We start from the raw sequence: 17,460 nt of genomic DNA, 5'->3' as shown, positions 1-17,460 counted from the left end.
CCGGCGTTGGAAACGCGCGCCATCCTACGGCAAATCGATGAAAACGAGGCTTGCGACGATCGCGCCTGACGCCCTCCCCCCCTCCTCCACCCCCCGTCCCGTCTACTCTTCCGCCGGCCGGCCGGGCAGCGTTCGAAAACGTCACCTGACCGCTCCCGCGTGGTGTCGTTTTGTCCCCGTTCAATAAATCGGTAAGCGAGAAGGATAAAGTGACACGTGAGGGTTGCACTCTCTCTCGAGTGATATTTCCGAACGCAGCTCCGGAGCGCGGCGCGTCATCGCCGCCGCGCGCCATTTTGTGTGTGGATCGCGAGAGTCTCGACGGAGGGCAACACGGGAGGAGGTGTCTCGGTAAGCAGCGGCCGATTCTCACGAGGGTGTTATCGGGCGATATCGCCGGGATCCCGGGAACACGTTTCTCCGATCAAGTCGACCGCAACGGCAAGCGATCCTTGAAGACGGAAGACAAGACGGCGCTTCGTTTCGCCCGCAGCGGCGGTAAGTCTCCGCGCGTCGCGAGTACCCCGGGTCCCCCACGGGACCGTCGACGTGCCGCGTGTGTCGCGTCTCTCGACCGCGCTTTCTCGCGGGGGGGGGTTCCGTTCTCAATTCTCCGCGCGTCCACCTCGCCCCCGCGGCCGCACAGCTGGATTCTTAATTTCGCGCGCCCAATTGCGCTCTCGTGTTGATTAAAACCGAACGCCGCGGTCGACCGGACGACGACTGTCCTGCGGCCGGGAGCTCGTTGTTTTCTCCTTTAACCTTGTCTCGTGCCCCTGGATTCTTTTCTCAATGCTTTTTCAATATTCAGTGTCGAAAACAGTTTAAAGGTCGGCGAAAATTCTCTTGTTGATTTATCCCGGTTTTTGTTTTTCTTTCCCTCTTTTTTTTTTTTGGTTTGTTATTGTTTATGCACGATCGGAGTATGTTTCTCGCAAGAACCAGCTTCTAAGATGTCGACGTGATAAACGTGGAAACGTCATCCGTGTTTCGACCAGTTTCGATATCTTGAGGAGCTTCGGTTGTCGCGAGATCGCTGATGATATCTGGTATGTCTCGAGTCCTATTTTTGGGAGATTAAAAAAAAAAAACATTTTATTTTTTTGCTTGCAGGTATTGTTTAGGAGGGGATTGCACCTGATTAGAAGAAGTTATGTCGAGCGGCAGTGGCGATCATGAGGAGGAGGGTTACGTCGTTAAGGTACGTGGACTGCCGTGGTCCACCACTGTGGACGAGATCATGAAGTTCTTCGGCGACTGCTCGATCTCGAACGGCAAGAATGGAGTTCACATGACTACGTCCCGCGAGGGACGTCCCAGCGGCGAAGCCTACGTGGAAATGGACACTCCGGAAGATATCGAGAAGGCTTGCAAAAGAGACAGGGATCACATGGGCCACCGTTATATCGAAGGTTAATTTAACATATTAATTTCTTAAGCACATTTGTTTCGGAATTTTATTGTTTCTTATATATTTTTTCAATAATTTCAATAATTGTATATATTTTTATATATCGAAGGTTAATTTAATATATTAATTTCTTAAGCACATTTATTTCGAAATTTTATAGTTTCTTATATATTTCTTCAATAATTTCAATAATATATATATATTTTTTATTAATTATTGTTTATTAATAGGCGAATATCTGGCACATCTATTAAACCTTGTGTTCAGAAATCACTGAGATCGCGGATACAGAAAGACTTGATACAGGTAGACCAATAAGTATTGATCAAATTGGTCAAATTGTTCAAATGTGATTTGTTATGGTTATTTCTCCGTCTGAAATCTCGAAGCATTTTTTACCATCGTGACTACACAAGGCTTTTAGAAACATTGGGTGTATTAAAACTATATGAAGCAATTAGTTTGCTCGCTGAGCAATTGAACGCGATCTTTACCTGTGACCCAACCAATCATGTTTTGACTTGAATATGTCCAATGTTTCTAATAGAAATATGCTGGATATCTGGCTAATTGGATAATTTTTTTATAAATGAAACTTTATACATAAGTTATTTATAAATGAGTTTAGATTTAATGAACTGATAAATATAGATATTATCTTTGATAAATAGCAAAATTTTTTACCTCGTTAGAATGTTGTATTATCTCTATTTTATTATAATTAATTGTTGCTGTTTCAGTTTTTAAAGCAAAACGCGGCGAAATGGAATGGGTCGTGAAGAGGAGCGGTCTTAATTTGGAGAACGCGATGGACGACGGTTGCGTGAGACTACGCGGCCTGCCGTTTGGTTGTTCGAAAGAGGAAATTGCACAGTTCTTCTCAGGTACTTGGCGTACGACAATCGAAGTATCTAATTTTTAATGATATCAAGTGTCATTGAGATTTTCTTTAATCCTTGAAAAACAAACACCTATATCTTTTTTCAAATATGTAACTTTCTTTCTATTTTTATACTTCCCTTTTTGTAAAACGAAAGTGATCGAAATTTGTCTCGGGAACACAGCGACGAAATACTTTTGATGGCTTTTATACTACTACTACTACTTACTACCTTGCGAGTCCTAGCAAATCATAACAATTGCACTTTTAACAATATTACATGCTTATTCTAAAATTTGCTTTAATAAAAAAGTAACTGACTAGCAATGACTGAAACGCGCGCGTCGAGCAGGCTGAAATTAAATTTCCATCTAAAGCAACGTCTCTGTGTTCTGATATCGACGATTAGCCTCAGTTAAGATTTAAGATCCCGCTTAGATATCTGAGTTGTGCCGTACGAGGCGTGCGCGCCGCGGAATTTTATGATTTTATGATTTGTACGAATACGCGGAACGAGAAAACATTTTCGCTGCACGACTCGGTGATCGAGCTTAATTCTTAACTTTGGTTCTCGGACGTGACAATTTTAAATGTCCCATATATTATTTACGTAAGGAGAATCACGAAGAGAAAGAAGAAAGAAAAAAAAAGGCGCACATATTTATGTTGCGCGATTTTAGAGAGTCTTAAAAAAAATTTTGCTTCTCTTAATAAGGGTTTTAATAAACCTGACCATAACTTCTCTCTTTTTTTTTTTTAATGGGTCCTACAATAAGTTACAATATCGATGTTTGATTATGTGTGGGTCAGGGTTGGAGATACTTCCGAACGGCATTTCGCTACCGACAGACTACACGGGCCGCAGTACTGGGGAGGCTTACGTTCAATTTGTTAACAAAGATGTTGCGGAGCGCGCTCTGCAGAAACACAAGGAAAAGATAGGACACAGGTGGGGCACTGAGACGGTATAGCTGGGTTTGGGTATACTTATGACTTTTTCCATATCATTTATATTAATGATCGTAGTACACGTAGGTATTATACAATTTCGTTTAGTAAATAGTGGGAAGGATATTCTACGTTACGGATGCAGCTTCTTTATCTTTTTCTTCCCCAATGAGGAGGATTTTTCGCGCGGAAGGACAAAAATGGAGAGAAACTATTTGTATTATTATCAAGCTATCAATTCAGCACCACGTGTGCTCGCGCACGTGTTTTGTCGAAAGTTTTTCGACATAAAAATTAATTTGAGAAAATCCTGCACACAGCTTGCCGTGTCGAGATGAATTAATTTCTTCGATCGAGACCTTGCAGACTTTTCAAATCAAGCGAATGAATTTTTTTTTCTTATCGAAAGAGAATCTCCTCTGGAGAACGTTTTTTCTGATCTGACATAAAGAAACTGCCTCTCTCGAAACACAATTACAACCAAATAGTCGTACGTAAGCGAAAGTACTGTGGACCCAACTACTTATATCCGTGGGTGGGTGCCGGGGGGCGGGAGATAGCCCCTTACCGTCATCACCAAATCCCATGGGAGGTGGGTAGGGCAAGCCAAAGCTCGGTGGGTGCTACAGAGACAGAGAAAAAGAGAGAGAGAAAGAGAAAGAGATAATAATCATCGATCCAATACGGCACGTCTATGCGACGCGCATAATTACATTTTTTTGCAGGTGAAACTTGAAAATAAAACTCTTGTAAGCGCTTTATTGTTACACTAGAATTTTTTGTGTCGATAAGTAAATCGATAATCTATGAATTTTTCATAGATTAGTCGATAGAAATCATAGAAGTGTTCACCTGCAAAAGGAATGCAATTGTGTGCGTGGCATACCCGAAGATCGTCGGCGTCGCATGGGCTTGTGGGGTACGTGATGTGGTACGTAGGTACGTCGGGAAGGAATTTCATCGTGGGAGGGTCTCTCTTCGCAAGTTTAATAAAAGAATGCGGAGGTTTAGTATGAATACAATTGTTCTGTCACACTCATAAGCTCAACTTCAATAAGCCAAACTGCCGTACACAAATTTCCTCTTTTTTTTTTCCTTTTTATTGTAAACGTCAGACCGTAAAAATGATTAATCTCTCGCTACTGCTGTGCAGGAATGGCTCCTCTTTCCACCTTTTCTGTTTCTATCGAGTCTGCGTGTATCACTGTTGTTTTGTTTTTCTTGTCTCTCACCATTTGTGATATCTCGAATTAAGTCGGTATCGTTAAAGTCTTGTCGAGTTTCCGATATATTTTTTTAAAATTTTTTTTAGCATTTGTATGGTGAGAGTAACAATAATGACGATGACGATTTATTTATTTATTTATTTATTTGCTGACGTGTCGCCCTGCGAATGTCTAACGCGTCTCCATCTTCAATCGTTAACAGATATATCGAGATCTTCCGAAGCAGCTTATCCGAGGTACGCGCTAGTATCGGGCCGAAAATGCGCGGCGGTCCCATGGGTGGCTTCAATCAGAGGCCCGCGCCGTACACTCGTGGTGATCGCTTCGGCGGGATGAATCGCTTTAACAACAACGGCAGAGGATCCAGAAATAGAGGTGATTCCTTTCATCTATCGAAGTACGAAGACTATCATGCAGGACAGTACCGTAATAGAGACTTAATATACAATTCACGTACTAATTCGTTACGTATGTATTTACACATGTCTTACAATTTATACTTTCCTCCGAGCACGTGGTCCGTTTCCAGCTTTATTTAATAATAAACTGTGTAAATTTTACTTTAGACTTCGACAACGGCCCGTGGGGAAACGGGAATAACTACGGGTCCCGCGGCGGCAATATGGGAATGCGCGGCAGCATGGACATGAAGGGCGGCAATTACAGAGGCAACAATGACTCCTGGGGCGGAAACTCCGGCGTGTACAGTATCCATATGCGAGGACTGCCGTTCAAGGCGACGGAACAAGACATAGCTGATGTAATTAGTCTCGAATAATAACGAGATATTCCATATTTCAAAAACCTGCAATTCAGTTGTAACATTTTGTCTTGCTTTACAGTTCTTCAGACCAATCGAGCCGGTGAACGTCCGCATTATCCTTGAGAATGGTGGCCGCCCGTCGGGAGAAGCTGACGTGGAATTCGCGACTCACGAGGAAGCCTTGAAAGCAATGTGCAAGGTTCGTGTATCCTCTTTTTTTTTTATTTTTTTAGTCGAAGTCAACTTTTACTTCAGAAATCGTTTGGACGAAACGATTTCCACATGTAAAAATAAAATCGTATATTTTATGTATCCGATAAGTCATACAACTCGTAAGATTATTTGGTTTTAATTTTTTTTTTGTTTCATATGTAGGATAAAAGTCACATGTCGCACAGATACATCGAGCTGTTCATGAACTCAACCGGCGGATCGAATAGCATGTCATTAAGTGGCATCGGCAATTTCTGTGGAGGTAAAATTGTTAGATTATACCGAACATTTTCAAAAACACGCAACAAAAAATGAAACGTGTAACTCTATATGCATATACTTTTTTGTGATAATATATCTTTAAACGAATTTTTTTAGAATTCTAAATGATATCTAAATGATAAATGATGGTGACGATTTCTGTGGATGTAAAGTTGTTGAATCATGTCGAAAATTTCTGAAAACACAACAAAAGACAAAATCTCTTTAAAATTACGGTAACTCTCTAAAATATTTTGAAAATATATCAAACAATCTATTACAAATTATTACAAATATGAATCGTATATATTTTTCGAATTGTGTATCATAATTCGAAAACAGATCTGTGATTCTTATTACATCTAAATTTTTATTACACTAATCACGACACACAACAAATATTAAACAATTCGTAGGTATTGCCATAATACTGTACAATATTTAATATGTTTATGTATACGTGCATATATACGTTTTTTTTGTACACAGGCTTAGGTAATAACTTCAGGCCAGGATACTCGCCGAACAACAGAGGTTTCAACTCGCAGTTGGGCGGCAGCAATTATAACAGTTTTTGAGATCGGGCAATGCGTTTTTAACGCTAAACGATTACCATAAACAAAAAATCAAAGAGAAACCTCTAAGTTACTTTGCTGCAATAGTAGTCTTTTTTTTTCTTTTATTTTCTTATTCGCATAGTCGTGAATTATATATTAAATATTAATGGTAAGCCAAATTCATAGTGTGTAAGTCTCCTATTATTTGCTTTTATAACATACAGGGTGCGGTTAAAGTTTTACTACAAATGTTCTGATATATTTGATTGGTCAATCAGAAGAAAGAACTTTACTAACCAATTTTACTTGGCCAATCAAAGAACGCTTCAAATTTGTAACATCAAATTGACCGTATCCAAAAGTGTGTTATTTACAAAATGTGTACTTTACATTGAATGTATAATTGCCACGAGTGAATACCTAAAGGTGGAGAGACAAATTCTCCTTTATCTTCGATAATTTAATTTTTGTTCTCTTCGTTTAAACTGAGCGCAATGTCAACAGACAATCGTACGTCGCCTGAGATGAAACACGAACTGAATTCCTTGAGGAAAATATATTGGAGAGGAGTGTTATTTTAAGTTTACAATTCGATTGAACTAAACGCGAAAAAGATATTTCTTGTTTTCTACGGCGACGTACATGATACATCTTCTGATCAAATGATTAGAATTATAATTTTATATAGCGCATGTCGCGTTAATGGCTTTGAGCTTAGACGTGATTAATTGTCAATATGCGTCGGGAACGAGCTGTAAAGCGCAAAAAAAAAATACGATTGTAATATACACGCGACTGACTAGTAGTTCGCCATCGCGCATCTCAACAAGTTCATTGTACTGTCTTATGTATTGTAACGTGCGGGGATCCCAAGTCTGAGAGAGCCGCTCACACATCATTTATCGTATGCAATGTACTATACGACATATTATATAACCTTGGAATAAGAATTAGTATTCATGTAGGTATTACGAATCCTAAGGAGAAGCTCTAGATCTCCTCGATATCATTTACGTTGTGTATAATTAAATATAATCTTGACGCATAAGCCTAAGTTTCGGTTTATATTCTCTCAAATGTTTGAATAAAAAAAAAGAGGTGAAACAACGACGAGGGGAAATACGTAAAATGCGCAATTCCTTAGACCGGACCAATACGAACGTGAATAAGTTAGATGAGTTAGACCATGTTCATCTAAAACGAACGTTCGACTTTGAGCAGAGTTACGCTGACCGAGCGAATCTAACTTGTTTATATTTGTATTGTTAAACACCCTTGGTCTATGTACTATATTCTTAGAATAAAATTCTCGTCCAAGATTTCCTGCGTAGATTAAAGAGTCCAGATGAAAATCCAGTCGATGTTCCACATTTAGAATTTCATTTCAATCAAAGAATCCTTCAGCATTTTGCGGAAGGAATTATCAAAGATGAAGATATGTTAAAGCAGTATTCATTTTTATCTATACACATCTGTCTATTAAATAACAGTGCAACTTCTAATTTATTTATTCAAGCATCCATCCGCTCTCCGAAATATCTTGTTTATTTGAAGACGTCAAACAAACGCATCTTCTTTCCGGTCTTGTAGAAACATTATAAACTCATAATCGTTTGACTCGAATGTCGAATTGAATGCTGTAACGCGCAATGGATCGTTTTGGACACCCCGTATATAGTCGCAACCACACGACCGACGCGGCACGCGGCTCGCATACACGCTTGATGCGCTTCCTCGCTCCCCAATCGTTTCATTGAGTAAACAATGCACGTGGGGTTCATCGTACTTGTAAACGGAAGTCCCGGGAGGAAAACCGAACTGTCCGAAGACGGAGCTGGGATTTCAGATATGACGACGACCGCCCACGCTTTTCCAGGAGACAAAAGCGGACGGCGGCTTCGATAGAAGGCCATTCCGTGCAGCGCGGAGCTCTCCTCGAGCACGCTCGGGGTGTATCGACCTCGATTCGGATTCCGCATTTCTGTCAACCGGAGGGGAACTGGTACGAAATTTCGAATGGTTTTTATTTACTGTAGACAAGGTGGACCCTCGTCGAACGCGGTTTCCAAAGACAGGAGGGGAAAGGCGTAAGGCTCATTTTCGCCGACGACACTCGAGCTTGAGCTTTGTGGCGAATGATATCGGCCATATGATTAAATGCCGCCGTTAAAGTGTGTTATCATTGCTGTTAACAGGTGTCAAAGCCGCGCCACGGAGAAGGTGCGTCTGTGTGTGCGCGCCATGTGCACGGCACGTCAGCGTGTTGTCTCCCTCGCCTCTCCCACCCCGGTTGGGCGCGTGAACGGAAATTCAAAAAATACGCACCTCTCATTAACGATGTCTAGAGATTAAGCCCCCGCTCTTATCACTATCGCACCGATGTGACTGACGATTACCTCTCTGGCATTGCGAACGAGGATATCTCGCGTTCGCTCTCGCTACAACTATCGGCGAGGTGAGTATAAAGGCGGTGTATAACAGGGAGAGTATATAGCGTCGCGGATGCTATATTTATTTAATATACGTACATTACGTGCCGCGCGAATGTGAAAACACGTGGGAATTGTATATGTGAGGATTGGAGGTTGATCCCAGTTGTGTCGAGCGTTTCGCAATTGTATTACAAGTTTGTTTGCGTATCATTATTCCCGAGATACGTGTATAGTGTGTTCCTTACTTGTAATGTACTGTACGTATATAGTGCTACCAGTGATTAACGTATCTTTATGTAATTTTGCTTTATCACGGCACGCCTTGCGATTAGGGAGAGCCTTTATCTCGCCTATTGTTACTCGAGATGTGAATTGTGATGTGAGCTGCAATTAAGTTTCAGGCTCCTCGGGTGACCATTGATGCATTTGTTGCGGAGTGAGTAATATCCTGTGAGGATGGGACAAACCGCAGAAGATAACAATGGCAGCAATAACAAGCGGACCGAAAGTAATGTGCAACATAAACACAATGAAGGGTACGGAGTCATTCAGAAATTAAGGTCTTTCGTATTCCTTGAGAGATATTAAGTCGATGAAATACTTAAGGATTTTTAATTCTCCACATTAAATTAAAGGGAAAGATACATCAATTTCTTTCAATTTTCTGTTAGCTCTTTGGAGCCCGATAGGCAACAGCAATCTCTTCTACCAAAGGCGAGTGGCAGTACGGCGAGACAAGTCAGAGAATACGTCCCAAGGTCTGGGATGAAGAAGTACAATCATGCTTTGGGCAATTTGATACCGATACGGTACCAAAAACCGTACGTAATCAAAGTCGTAACCAAAGTCTTGAAATAAAAAAATATCTTGTAGTAGTTTAAAATAGTATTTTATGTGTAATACATTTAATAAAATGTATTACACATGAAATGTGTATATCAGATACAACGATAATTCTTGTATATCTTATTGTATTCTCAGTGATAAAAATGCATTTTACAGAAAGAAAGGAAATTCATCAGCGGATAATGCTGGATTATTTTCTTATGTATATATAACGTGGATGACACCATACTTATGGAAAGCGTACAAGAAAGGCCTTACGATAAAGGATTTACCAGACATTTCAGTATACGATACCTGTGAATATAATGCACTCAGGTAAGCTTAATAAAGCTTAATGTCATTGTATCTCATTTGTATTTCACTGTATCTCATTGTATCACATTGTTACATAGTTGGGTATTATTTTTTTTTTTAGACTTGATGTACTTTGGCAACAGGAATTAAGTCAAAACGGCCCCAATGCAGCATCTTTTTCCACGGTTGCGTGGAGATTTGTACGCACACGAGTTTGCGTATCATGCTTTTTATTGACGTGTTCTCTTATATTTGGATTTATCAGTCCTGTAAGATTCCTATTATCGAAACAAAAAATTGTCGTTAAATTCAATCTTTCTGTTATAATAAAGAATTTTTGTTTTCACTTAGACAATATTAATGAGGAAAATATTGGAGCACGTAGAGTCTCCGGAGGAGAACTTTTGGGACGGTATCAAGTGGGTTTTTCTGCTGACACTGTGCGATTCTCTGCGAGCTTTCTTCTTCACCTGGACGTGGAACATGAATTATAAGACTGGCTTACGATTGAAGTCGGCTTGCACAGCTCTTTTATACAAGAAGATCATAAGGTTAAACAGCCTCGGCAATAAAAGTACAGGCGAAGTAAGATACTCAGTTTGCTTTGTAAATCTTTAAGAGAAAGTGCTCTCTCGGCTGACTTGCTAGTGATATATGCAATGGCTTGTCTTTAGATAATCAATATATTTTGCAACGACAGTCAAAGGCTCTTTGATGTGATCATTTATGGACCGATGATTATCTGCGGACCGATTGTTATAAGTTGCGGTATAATTTATGTGTTGTGGTTATTCAATCCCATCGCTCTGATTGGGATGATAGCTTTTCTCTCGTTTTACCCGTGTCAGGTAAATGGCTTATTGTTGTGCATTTTTGCACATTTTGCATATTCAAATAAAAAATCAAGAGCAATATCTATGTTTTAGTACTTCATCTCCCGGGCGACCGGCTACTTTCGCTTGAAGTCGGTAAATATTACGGACGCTCGGGTGCGACTCATGAGTGAGATCCTCGAATGCATAAAGTTGATTAAGATGTATGCCTGGGAGAAATATTTCGGTCAGAAACTTCTCGGTGAGAATAATACAATAAAACAAAAGAAATTTTCATATAAGTAAATAGAACAGAAATTATTGAAAGCAATATTGTTGATAATAGAGCTATAATTATTTTTATTTTGATATATATATATTTTTTTATTAGAAAGATACATATATTTGTAAAACGTAGGTGATTTAATGTTTTTTCAGCCATACGCAAGAAGGAGGAACGTTGGCTTCATAAGACTGCGTATTTTCAAAGCCTTAGCATTTCTCTGACGCCCGCTATACCTGTGATATCCGCGATCATCACGTTCTTAGCGCACATTGCCTCGGGCAGTGGATTAACGGCCGCGCAAGTATGAAATACATTCTACCAATACGATTTCTGACTTGCAAGATATAAACATATAATATTTTTATAAATATCTTAATTTTATGTATATCAGGCGAAATCGAATATAACGTCCAATAGGTAAGCAGTTTGATAAGACGATAAAGATTTTCCCTTAGACAATAGTTTGATCGATTTTTCTCGGATATTTGCAATCCCAGTTACAAGATAATATCTCCCTAGATTTCACACTCATTGGATCACGTTACAGGCTTTCCCAATGACCACATTATTTGGAAATTTGCTTAGACTGGCACTCACGTCACTTAAGGATACCACGCGATATTTTATCAGCGCCCTCATAGCTCTTAGAAGATTCAAGGTCTCCAGTGTTTTTTGAGCGATTTCATGTACAGCTTAATGGGTCGGATATCCGTACCTATTATTAGGAAACCAGTACTCGTGTTCAACAAATTTAATCTCGTATGAATCGTTATCCTATATTTTTACTTCTTTTATCAAGATTTTTATAATTTTTAATTTAAAACAGTCGTTGAATTTTAACCTGCTAAATCGATTAGAGATATTCGATCGTTGTAAAATTTTGATAATTTTTTTACAACAGATCAGTTAAATAAAAAAATAAAAAAAAACAGCACGGGCACTATTCCTATAATAATATGTACATGAGGTCAATGTCGCGTTTTAATGTAATAAACACAAGCTTTCTAGTAAGACGAGAGTAAATGTGATGGGCGAACACTGCATGCCTTGTAAAGCATCCTGTTACATTTGTACAGCTGCCGTTAGCGATTCTTTTGGTACACGCCAAATACCCGGAATTGCCAGCTGTAAATATTATTGAGTTGGGGGCATGACGTTCCCACGCTTAGTACGACTTGTACTAACATGATCGTTTTAATTCTGCACTTTTCAGGTGTTTCCCTTCGTATCGGTGCTCAATGCTCAAATTCGCACTTCTTTCATGTTTTTACAAGTGGCCTTAGTTAATATCGCCGCAGTAAAGATAACTTTTGGCAGAATAAAGGTGTTTATTCTTATTTATATCTAATAGGAATGCACAATCGGCTGCCACCATATACGTGTTGTGTCGTAATGTTTTTTTTTTCTCTGAACAATTAACGTTTTCCTCTTTCGATGTAACCGAATAATAGTAGGCTTTCATTTTGTGCTAACAAAACCGCATATCCAGCACTTTCGTAACAAAATTGTTTTGCTTCGTTTGTATCTGTGTCACAATTATGCATATCGATGAGCTCAAAGAGCAAGCATATCGCTCTGTATGTAAATTTATTTTGGAAATTAATTTAGATATTTCATCCTAACGCTAAGTGTATATATTGCACACCTGTATCTTTTTTCTGTATAAAGTTACATTTATGCTCGTTTGTCTTAACACGTTGTGCTTCTAACAAATGGCTTTTAGTTTCTTGAAAAATCCATCGACTAGATAATTCGATTAACGAAACAATGTTTGTGCAGAGCGTGTTGCTGTTAGACGAGGGTAGTTGCCAAGCGTCGAAACCGATTGTGAGATCGCAAGCGGTTGCCATCGCCAACGGTACCTTCGTTTGCGACAGCATCAAGCTTCAAACGGACGCATCGACCGACAGCAAGAAAAAGTAAATATTCACTCAATAATAATCGTCATAATAGTGTTGTCTCCTGTGGACCGCGGGCATAACGATTTTTTTTTTTTACTCAGGAAGAAATCGCCAACGGTCACGGACAATCCACTGGAACTGGAAAATCTGAATCAACCGACGCAGGAAGCTAAGTACGTCGAAGTTCTCACCGACGTGCATTTCGGCGCGCCCAAAGGGAAGCTGGTCGGTATCTGCGGTCACGTAGGCAGCGGCAAGTCCAGTTTACTGCTGGCAGCTCTGGGACAGCTGAGAATGACGAAGGGACACATCCTGAGGGAGGGCACCTGCGCCTACGTCAGCCAACAGGCGTGGATCGTGAACGGTACCTTCAAGGAGAACATCCTGTTCGGCGAGGAGTTCGACGCCAAGCGTTACTATCACACGATCACAATTTGCAATCTGAAGGAAGATTTGAACATGTTACCGGGAGGTGACGACACCGAGATCGGTGAGAGGGGTGTCAATCTGTCTGGAGGGCAGAAGCAGAGGGTTGCGCTGGCGCGAGCGTATTATGCCAATCGGTGCGCAGAGATCTTTGCCGTTTTCCCCTTGGCACCCTTGTGAAAAAATACTATCGGATTAAGGAAAAAACTATTGGGACATATAGTATATAATATTGGATTTGAATAGCTTTCTAATAAATTTCCAATAGTTTTTTTTTTAATAAGTTCAATAGTATCTTTCCATAAGGGACAAGCACATCGGTCATATCGCTTAATCGAAATTGTATCTTGTTCCAGAGACGTTTACTTTCTCGATGATCCTTTGAGCGCGGTGGACGCGTACGTCGGCTCGTACATATTTGAAAAATTGATCCTCGAAGCTCTTAGAAATAAATCTGTTCTTTTCGTGACACACAACATTCAGGTGGGTAATTGGAATTAATTCCAAGACAATTTGTTAATGACACTAAAATCTATAAAAAAAATTTTTACATGCTTTTTTTGTTTTCTAAAAATTGAACAGATTCAAAGAAAATTAATTAACAATGTGATTTTTAAACACTGGCGTTGGTCAGTATTTTAAAATTTATTTAGGCCTCTAATGTGTTAAAATTTATTTTGTTGCAGTTTCTCAAACGTTGTGATGAAATCTATATGATGAATGCGGGTAAGATCGTAGAGCATGGAACCCACGAAGATCTCATGCGACTCGACAGGGAATACGCCTCGATGGTGAAGAACAGCACAATTGCAACGGAAGATAATTTGTCAGTGTACGTTTAATATAATATCGTATTTATACTTTAAATTATTCGAAAAAGCAATTTTTAGTAATATTTTATTTCTTCAGTGTTAAACAGTCTACAGAAGTAATGCAGAACAATATCGATTCAGAAGTTCAAGAGAAATCTGCGCAAAAAGAAAATAATGGAAAAGAGAAAGTATACAAAGGTGCGTGCGTTTATTTATATTCTTCTGATTTTGAGATCTCTAATACTTCTTCCAAATTTAGGGGCAACTTTAACAATGATGGAAAAGTCCGAAACCGGATCCGTCAAGTCGTACACTTATCACACATATGTACAAGCCACGGGTGGTTATTTGGTCGCCATTCTCGTATTTTTTACGTTTTTCCTGAACGTAGGCAGTTCGGCCTTCAGTACTTGGTGGCTCGCTGTTTGGATTAAAGCTGGCGGGGGCGTAAGTAACATGTATTTAATATTTAAAATTCATTTTTCTTTTTCTTCAGTTAAAAGATATTTTAGTAATATCATTTTTCCCAGTTAACATTAGATATATCACGTGTCAATTTTATTTAATTTTCAGAACGTGACTGTGCCGGGAAGTAACGATACTGTATATTCGGAGAATATAAACGCCAATCCCGATTTCTCGTTTTATCGAAACGTATACGGTGCCTGCATCGCCGGTATATTATTGACAAGCTTTATTCGTGGCTTGGTTATTATGTTCGCCACGATAAAGGCCTCGACCACACTGCACAACACGTTTCTTCGCAAGATCATTAGCTCGCCGTTGGCCTTCTTCGAAACTACTCCGAGTGGTAGAATACAGAACATTTTTAGTCGCGATATAGACGAGAGTGAGTGATTTTTTTTTCAAATTATCCCAAACACATGCGCTCTGTCGCGAGTCAGTACATCTAATTTGATTAATACTTCCTGATTTGCAGTTGATAATTACTTACCCATATCGATAGAAAACATGGTGCAAAATATTTTTACTTGTAGTTTTGCTATATTCTTTATCTGCGGCGTATTGCCCTGGTTTTCGATACCGTTACTACTGTTCGGTGTACTGTTCTTCTTCGTTGGTAAATTGTTTAGGTACGTACCTAATTATCGCGTTAGTTTACATATAACTGACGATTTCGCTTCGTTTCTCCGCAGGATTGGAATGAGGGATTTGAAGAGAATGGAAAATGTCTCGCGCTCTCCCGTCTTGAGTTTCATCACAACGACGATCCAAGGTCTGAGCACAATTCACGCGTTCCAAAAGGAGAAGAATTTCTTGTACAGGTAATTATTCGGCGAAACGCTGCGTCGGCAACGAAACAGCAGGAAAAGGATGTGACGATTGCATTGTTTCTCCATCGACAGATTCGAGGAGTTATTCAACACGAATAACTTATGTCAGCATCTGTGTCAAGCCGCGATGAGATGGTCTGCGGTGAGGCTGGACAGTTTGGTAATCGCCTCGTCCTGCATAATCGCGTTACTCGTGATTTCATTTAAGAACGAAATATCGCCGGCCTTCGCCGGTCTGGCCATGGCGTACGCCACGCAGATGACCGGCGTTTTCCAGTATACAGTCAGGCTAATGTCCGAGACGGAGGTGCGTTTTATAAGCGTGGAGAGAATCAGCTACTACCTCAAGGTAATTTATTTCCAATTAATAATTTCGTAAATTTGATTGCCAATTCTGTAATCGGTATCTTAATTTAAATCTGTTTTTTTTTTTTTCAGACTTTGCAGAAGGAAGGCGCAAGCAGGACGGTCGCTCTTAAACCAGCCGACGATTGGCCTTCTCATGGCAAAATACAGTTCAAAGCCGTTCAGATGAGATACAGAGAGGAGTTGCCGCTCATACTGATCGACGTCTCGTTTGACGTAAAGGCCGGAGAGAAAATTGGTAATGGCAAAATATATTTCCCTAATCTTGTCGCATTTTCTTACGCCGGAGATTAATTGTTGCGATTGTGAATTATTTCAGGTATCGTGGGTCGCACGGGATCCGGCAAGAGCTCCTTGGTCGTGGCTTTATTCCGATTAGTCGAGATTTGCGAGGGTGTCATTAAGATCGACGGTATAGATATTTCGAAATTGGAGTTGGACGTATTGAGAAGCAAATTGTCGATCATTCCTCAGGATCCAATTTTATTCAGCGGCACTATAAGGTAATAAATTTAGCTGAACATTTTTGTCTACTTTTTCTCTTTAAGTCGATTCAATTAATTTATTATATTCAATAATTTAATTCATCTGCAATTTGTTTTTTCAGATCTAATTTGGATCCCTTCCAACAGCACGCCGATAGCGATATTTGGAGTGCTCTTGAAAAGACTCAGATGAAAGAAAAGGTATCTGTTATGTCAGGAAATCTCGACGCTTCCGTTGGATTTGGCGGAAATAATTTGAGCGTTGGCGAGAGACAGCTTCTTTGTCTCGCAAGGGCCTTATTACATAGTACAAAGGTAACGCACTTTTATTGAGTGATTTCTACAGTATGTATTGATGAACTTACAACCTGTATTTGAAACTTCCGGATTCCTTTCAGAGTGAAAAAATTAGTATTAATAACTGCACGGATATCTTTTTTTCTTTTTAGGTGCTGATTCTAGACGAAGCCACAGCCGCCGTCGATCCGGAAACTGAAGCGACGGTGCAGAACACGCTGCAGAACGAGTTCGCGGATTGCACTGTACTTACGATCGCTCACCGATTGCAAACGGTCATCTCGAGTAATCGCATTCTCGTCATGAGCGAGGGCAAAGTTGTCGAATTTGACGCACCCGCCACACTTCTCTCCCGTCCGGATTCCGAGTTTTCCAAACTGATGGCTGCCGCGGACGAAAACGCGTAAAATAATTTTCGCAGAGATCTGAATCACGATTGCAATGCATTTAATCGTATTTTACTTCTAAATGATGAAACTAATTACACTAACTGATCGGAATCATGTGAGTAAATGAAAGAAGAGAAAAATATATTTTATAAAAATATAGAATAAAAATAAGTAAAGAAGTAAATTGAATAAATGACTTTTCTATTAATAAGCTACCAAATTATTGATTAAAGATTAATAATTTAGTATATAAAATTATATTTTAATATAAGTTATAAACTTGTATTCTATATATATATATATATAAATAAAAAAGAGAAAGAAAATCTTCCCTTCTTCTCTTTTTGTACTTAATCCTTTCATCAATTCAGCAATTTGTTATAATAATTTATTTTTCATCATATACTAATTTTACACTCTACCAGATATGCTGAAAATTATATATCAAAATTTGTATCTCAACATTCTCATCGCTCAGCTGATACTGATAACGTCTATCGATCTATGTCGATGATGAAATGATTAATTTAATTTAAAACGCGAATATTTTTTTAGGTACA

General features: G+C 39.4%; 3 protein-coding genes across 12 annotated transcripts; 2 read left to right on the top strand and 1 right to left on the bottom strand.

Annotated features, from left to right (window-relative positions):
- Nucleotides 1-272: 272 nt before the first annotated feature.
- LOC105455459 (heterogeneous nuclear ribonucleoprotein H2) lies at nt 273-7,367 on the top strand. 4 transcript variants are annotated; one of them, XR_975120.1, is made up of 10 exons: nt 273-498; nt 1,114-1,412; nt 2,152-2,295; nt 3,102-3,240; nt 4,668-4,933; nt 5,032-5,225; nt 5,308-5,427; nt 5,604-5,703; nt 5,820-5,938; nt 6,192-6,282. XR_975120.1 is itself a non-coding variant. In XM_011698790.1 (9 exons), exons 2-9 carry the CDS (start codon nt 1,154-1,156, stop codon nt 6,278-6,280), a joined length of 1,311 nt encoding a protein of 436 aa, XP_011697092.1. In that variant the 5' UTR covers nt 275-498; nt 1,114-1,153; the 3' UTR covers nt 6,281-7,367. The 4 variants fall into 4 exon arrangements, 3 of the variants coding, with proteins under 3 accessions (XP_011697092.1, XP_011697094.1, XP_011697093.1); XM_011698790.1 differs by lacking the exon at nt 5,820-5,938 and having other exon boundaries at nt 275-498; nt 6,192-7,367; XM_011698792.1 differs by lacking the exon at nt 5,820-5,938 and having other exon boundaries at nt 277-498; nt 4,668-4,840; nt 6,192-7,367.
- A 476-nt stretch (nt 7,368-7,843) lies between these two features.
- On the bottom strand, nt 7,844-8,672 carry LOC105455461. Its single transcript, XM_011698793.1, has 2 exons — nt 8,585-8,672; nt 7,844-8,258 (listed from the first exon to the last, which is right to left on the bottom strand). The coding sequence occupies exons 1-2, from the start codon at nt 8,589-8,591 to the stop codon at nt 7,855-7,857; spliced, it is 411 nt and encodes a 136-aa protein (XP_011697095.1). The 5' UTR covers nt 8,592-8,672; the 3' UTR covers nt 7,844-7,854.
- On the top strand, nt 8,622-17,068 carry LOC105455462 (multidrug resistance-associated protein 5-like). Of its 7 annotated transcripts, none has more exons than XM_011698795.1 (26): nt 8,622-8,714; nt 9,087-9,227; nt 9,363-9,512; nt 9,694-9,852; nt 9,953-10,100; nt 10,183-10,416; nt 10,506-10,679; nt 10,758-10,905; nt 11,082-11,230; nt 11,321-11,346; nt 11,449-11,587; nt 12,143-12,253; nt 12,709-12,848; nt 12,932-13,393; nt 13,613-13,739; nt 13,943-14,088; nt 14,166-14,266; nt 14,328-14,515; nt 14,642-14,918; nt 15,009-15,162; nt 15,226-15,354; nt 15,436-15,712; nt 15,802-15,967; nt 16,049-16,232; nt 16,337-16,529; nt 16,664-17,068. In XM_011698795.1, exons 2-26 carry the CDS (start codon nt 9,148-9,150, stop codon nt 16,916-16,918), a joined length of 4,317 nt encoding a protein of 1,438 aa, XP_011697097.1. In that variant the 5' UTR covers nt 8,622-8,714; nt 9,087-9,147; the 3' UTR covers nt 16,919-17,068. The 7 variants fall into 7 exon arrangements, with proteins under 7 accessions (XP_011697097.1, XP_011697100.1, XP_011697101.1 ...); XM_011698796.1 differs by having other exon boundaries at nt 8,623-8,714; nt 9,093-9,227; XM_011698797.1 differs by lacking the exon at nt 8,622-8,714 and adding an exon at nt 8,762-8,948.
- The last annotated feature ends 392 nt before the right edge of the window (nt 17,069-17,460 follow it).

The sequence above is a fragment of the Wasmannia auropunctata genome, unplaced genomic scaffold (genome assembly GCF_000956235.1).
Source record: "Wasmannia auropunctata unplaced genomic scaffold, wasmannia.A_1.0 LD335903.1, whole genome shotgun sequence".
Taxonomy (NCBI): domain Eukaryota; kingdom Metazoa; phylum Arthropoda; class Insecta; order Hymenoptera; family Formicidae; genus Wasmannia; species Wasmannia auropunctata.
Note: the sequence above shows the minus strand (reverse complement) of the source record. Positions and strands in the feature narration are given on the sequence as shown.

Excerpts from the sequence above, each read along its gene's own strand:
- LOC105455459 (XM_011698790.1), top strand. The coding sequence starts at position 1,154 with ATGTCGAGCGGCAGTGGCGATCATGAGGAGGAGGGTTACGTCGTTAAG. Across the intron at positions 2,296-3,101 it reads AATTGCACAGTTCTTCTCAG|GGTTGGAGATACTTCCGAAC; the intron begins GTACTTGGCGTA and ends TGTGTGGGTCAG. Across the intron at positions 5,226-5,307 it reads CGGAACAAGACATAGCTGAT|TTCTTCAGACCAATCGAGCC; the intron begins GTAATTAGTCTC and ends CTTGCTTTACAG.
- LOC105455462 (XM_011698795.1), top strand. The coding sequence starts at position 9,148 with ATGGGACAAACCGCAGAAGATAACAATGGCAGCAATAACAAGCGGACC. Across the intron at positions 9,853-9,952 it reads TGTGAATATAATGCACTCAG|ACTTGATGTACTTTGGCAAC; the intron begins GTAAGCTTAATA and ends TTTTTTTTTTAG. Across the intron at positions 13,394-13,612 it reads CGAGCGTATTATGCCAATCG|AGACGTTTACTTTCTCGATG; the intron begins GTGCGCAGAGAT and ends ATCTTGTTCCAG.